This window comes from Branchiostoma belcheri, unplaced genomic scaffold (genome assembly GCF_001625305.1).
Source record: "Branchiostoma belcheri isolate BF01 breed outbred unplaced genomic scaffold, Haploidv18h27 scaffold9, whole genome shotgun sequence".
Classification (NCBI taxonomy): Eukaryota; Metazoa; Chordata; class Leptocardii; order Amphioxiformes; family Branchiostomatidae; genus Branchiostoma; species Branchiostoma belcheri.
Window position 1 is genome coordinate 760254 of NW_017804575.1, and position 4910 is coordinate 765163.

Sequence of the window (4910 nt, forward strand, 5' to 3'; positions counted from 1 at the left end):
CCCGTAGCGGTAATTTAGATAGGCGGGCGAAGGGCTCTTGGCTACCGAAGGAAACCGGCTAACGGCCAGATACTAGTCTGGCTCCCAGGGTAGGGGGAAGTGTCTCTTTCTTTCATCCATAACGTCTTTGGGAGCGAGTATTTTCTGAATGAGCTACTTGGCAAACGGAACAAAGAGGTAGCCTGTCTACACAACAGAATAAGGGTTAACCCACCACTATGTTTTCCCTTCAAATCCAAGGTTACATTTCTAACTCCCATGTCCAGTACAACCATCTATTTCATGGACAAAGTGGTTGACTCGTTCCGACTTGATTGAGGTGATACGAATCACCTTACATCTACCCTTCTAACTATGCGACTAACCTTGATCTGATTTAAAAGACAGTAACAGTCTGCTCAAGCCCACAAAAAAGCTCAAAGTTTACACGGTACGGCGACAGTCCAAAACACGACCTTGTTGCAGCATATACTAGTAAACATGTCTCCACAACAAAGAACACAACATCGAATTGTGGAACATAGTGACGTCACAATTCGAACGTAGAACGTTTGAGACCTGGTTCGAGCGACATCGTGCGGCCGGTAGCGGTTCTGCAGGACTGGTAGCACTTGGTAGTATTCTAATTCTCCCATCGTAATCGCAGCCGATAGATGTACGTAATTTTAAGGAGGTTTAACCTTCTTGGTAATTCTACATTTTTTAACGTAAGTCATGATGAGAATGTCTTTCTAGTCTCCCATAACATAAGATACCTCTAGTCCACAAAGATTTGAATTCATTTTTAATTCAATGAATGGGTAAATTAAATAACTTCTTCTTCTATTGAGAAAATAGAACACGTAAGATTTTTAGTCAATATACAAACGCTAACTTTATTCATTGAATAAAACAAGCAAGCAACTTCAAAAACACTAGTACACAGCTCAACCTCACTGGCCCGACAGGTACACAATGTGAATATTGATTATATTCCTAAATTCGGAGTGTCTTGGATAAAATCTCTGGATATACGGATATACTTTTATCACAAGTTCACAAAATAGATGTATAAGACGGCACATACCCTGGATGCCAAACTAGTATCGGGCCGTTAGCCTTTTTCCTTCGGCAGCCGAGAGTCCTTCGCCCGCCTGCCTAAATTACCGCTACGGGGGAGTTGAGCCCGATGGGAGATGTCCGGCCAGCCAAACTCCCCCCGGGCTAGACTCCCCCGTAGCGGTAATTTACACCAGCGGGCGAAGGGCTTTTGCGGCCCGGACAGCGAGTTTGGATTCCAGGGTAGACGGCACAGTACTTTCCCCACTACTGCCAGAACCTATTACGGAATTACTACCATGCATCATTATACGTGGTTGTGGAATGAAAATTTGGCATGTGCCTCCTAGATCTGGCTATCGTACTCTGTACATTAATACTTTTCTGGAGTAATAAACTGATTCTATTTGCGTAGATCAGAATGACATTTCCTTTAGTACAATACCCACGGTTTGGTTAGTAGAATATTAATAAAGATATCTTCTTTGATGAAAAATATTCTGAAAGGACTGGACGGTCTCTTCACACGTGGGTTGATCGAGACTCCTGGACGAACGCGTCGACTCGGACAGGTCTGAAAATGGTGGAAATCAACAGAGGGTTTTTCCTGGCGTTCATCTCGGCGTCGCCTCTCCGTCTGCCGTTCGCGGGCGCCACCTTGCGGTTTTGTCTCGCATCCCACGCCGCCTTGCAGCTTCTGGGAATCTTCTTGATGTACTTCTTGATGCTGTCGTTCATGGCGATGTAGACCACGGTGTTGATCATGCTGTTGCCCATAGCCAGGGCCTCCACCACGTAGAAGATGGGGAGGTTCAGCTTGTTCTTCGACCAGATGTAAGGAAAGTAGTCCCGGGCGATGGAATATCCGTAGTAGGGACCCCAGCACAGCACGAAGAGCACGAGCACCACCACCAGCAGGCGAACACTCCGCCGCTTGGAGCGCATGATGCTCTGATTCTGTTCGTCAGTCCGGAAGCCAGGGACCTAGCAATTAGACAGAAATACGTGTGAGGTTTTATATCTTACCTGTATGTATATATGATACTTTGGAGACATATCTCTATCCATACAAATACCAAGATAAGAATATACAAAAGCAACGTGCAAAGTGTCTTACTATATGGGGCAGAATGTTGGAAAACCACCGCCAGTATTTGACACAAACTAAAGGTGTTCCAGAACAAGTGCCTAAGACGCATATTAAGGATATTCTGGCTAAAAACCATCTCAACCGAGGACCTTCTCAATAGAACTGGATACCCCGGGGCTCGTTCACTATACACTCAGGGGAGGGGAGGGTACAAGGCTTCTTCAAAATCATGAAATCTTGGCAGTGCCATGCAAACAATAACCCTAACAGCAACCACCGTCACCATGGCAATGTATGTTTTCATTGCCAGTCTTGTTGACATTTAAAGTTGTTTTGTGTTCTATATAGCCTTACCTGTCTCTTCCAAATCTTCCGTACGATGAAGACATAGCAGAACGTCATAATGATGACAGGAATGACGAACTCCAGAACCAGCATAGACAGGTAGTACGCCTTGTACCTGTGTGAAAAACATACCTGTTATATCATAAACAGGTAAAACACACCTGTTATATAATCGACAGGTAGTACGCCTTGTACCTGTGTGAAAAACACACCTATTATACCATTGACAGGTAAAAAAAAACAACGAATTCATAGCTCACTCAACGAATTACAGAAAGAGAGAACGAAATTTTGTACGTTTTCTCTTTCAAAGTTATTCATGTACATCCTGTATCATATTTAGATTATGGAATCAAGGGTGTAAGGCCCCCATTTCACTAGGACGCTCTCACTGTGCTCTTACTGCGCGCGCTCATTTTGCGACCTGACATTGGTCTGAGCGCAAAGAGAGCGCGAAGAGAGCGCCGAGGTCGCCATGTTTTGTATCTAAATTAATGTTGGGGCCGTTGCGCGCTCTCATGGCGCTCGCTTCACGCTCTCGCGGCACTCATAGACCCCGTTCACAGTTGAATCGCCGTCCTCGGCGCTCTCACGGCGATGGTATGACCCGGTTCCATACCATCGCCGAGGTGACGGCGCTCATGGCGCTCTCATCACGCTCCCGTGGCGACCTTGGCGCTCTCTCCGCGCTCTGGCCAATTTCAGGTCACAGAGAGAGCGCCATGAGAGCGCCGTCTAATGCTGAGGTCACAATTCCCACACGGGGCCCGGCCGGGCAGCTTTGGGGAACGAAAACTACGATACAAAATACAACAAAACACAGAAAAGTTCTTAATAACAATCATGAGCTCTGTTTCGGTATATTTTTTATATGAATAGTCAATTTTTCGTTCGTACAAACAGCCCGGCCGGGCCCCGGTTTGGAAATGTGACCTAAGCATAAGCGGAACGGGGGTATAACGAAAAAGCCTCATGCTTCGCCCTCAATCTGAGGTCGCCAACTTTTCCTTACTTTTTTTTAAATTTAAACACTCTCTACCACCAGGATAACAATCTCCTTTCCTTTACTACCTACATTCTGTTCCTAACTACTGAAGACGTTATCTCTCATCAACTGACATTCAGAGATCCTTAAAGCTTTAAATGGACATCAGATAAGACAACAAATGACTGTTTCTAGCAGTAAGATGGTGTAAAGGACGTCCGTTGGTCACAATTCATCAGATCTGTTCACGCCGTCTTGTCAGTTTGATCAGTGTGATCAGTTTTGAAGTGCTAAATGGCTTCTGACAGCCAATGAGAGAGTCGGATTTCACTGGCGCCTACAGTTCCGTTAATTTCCGGGCTAAAGCGAGCGCAAAGGTCGTTGCGTTTAAATGTCTGTGATTGTAATCTATTGGACCCTGCAGTTATGGAACGTGTTAATGGTGCCTCTATATCTGCGTTTTCCTCATCAGTGAATAGCTCCGCACATAACTACATTCACGACGGCGTCATTGATATTCAGTTGAAGGGCAAGGTTAAAGAAACGATCATTACACTAACAGAAAGGAAGTTCAGCGGCCTGTAAAAGGCTTGGAAACTCAGTTAGGCCACACCAAGTAATTTTTATGGATCATCGGATGACTCTGCTGCCCCGACGGCTGACTAAGCTATGGGAGAGAGTGAGAGTGAGTGAGTGATTGGATGACTTTCCCCCTAAATCTAATGCGAGAGCGCGAAAAAAAAACAAGAAGGCATGCAGAAAAAAAAAGATGCCTGGATTTGAAATGTACTAACGATAAGTACAAATTGAATAAGAGAACACAGTGTAGCAACCAACAAGTCTTTTATTCGTTACGAAAACAGCAATAGATCAGTGGAACAGCATCTGTCATCCTGTTCTGCTTCTTTCCTTTAATCATATCTTCCCTTATCCCATTGTTGTGACTCTTTGGTCATATTTTACAAGAAGCGGCCGGAATTTCTTGTTGTTTTTGTAGATAAATCTACTACAGGCATACATGCGCAATTATCCGTATAACTTCTTAGAGTCGGGAGTGACATACGATAATTAAAAACACGTGTTTTTAAAATTTAGTCACTCTGGTTTTCCTCAGTAGACTGACCCAGTGAGGCTTGTCACGTGGCTTTTTTGAAGTGTGACGGGTGCCGACATCATCTACCAAAAACCTTTGACACAGTGTTGACGTCTTTGACCCAGTGTTGACGTCACACTTCAAAGACGCCACGTGACAAGCCTCACTGGGTCAGTCTACTGAGGAAGACCAGAGTGACTGGTCGAAAGCTCTAGGTGAGAGAACTTCTTTTGTGTTGGATCAAAAGTTTTCACTCTAAGCTCCACGTAGGTGTTGAATACAACTTTATCAAGACCACCTAGAAAAAATATAAAATAAAAACTTAGTACTAGTATTACTTACCGGGCTTTTTCCTGGAT

The 4910-nt window shown here is 44.5% G+C and overlaps 1 protein-coding gene across 1 annotated transcript in view; it reads right to left on the minus strand.

The window, feature by feature from the left end:
- Positions 1 to 1560: 1560 nt before the first annotated feature.
- LOC109487579 (prokineticin receptor 1-like) overlaps positions 1561 to 4910 on the minus strand; it is a 32448-nt gene continuing 29098 nt past the window's right edge. The window contains exons 3-4 of the mRNA XM_019791587.1: positions 2483 to 2588; positions 1561 to 2022 (exon numbers count right to left, since the gene is read on the minus strand). Coding sequence (XP_019647146.1) covers positions 1561 to 2022; positions 2483 to 2588 — 568 coding nt within the window. The remainder of the gene's footprint in view (positions 2023 to 2482; positions 2589 to 4910) is intronic.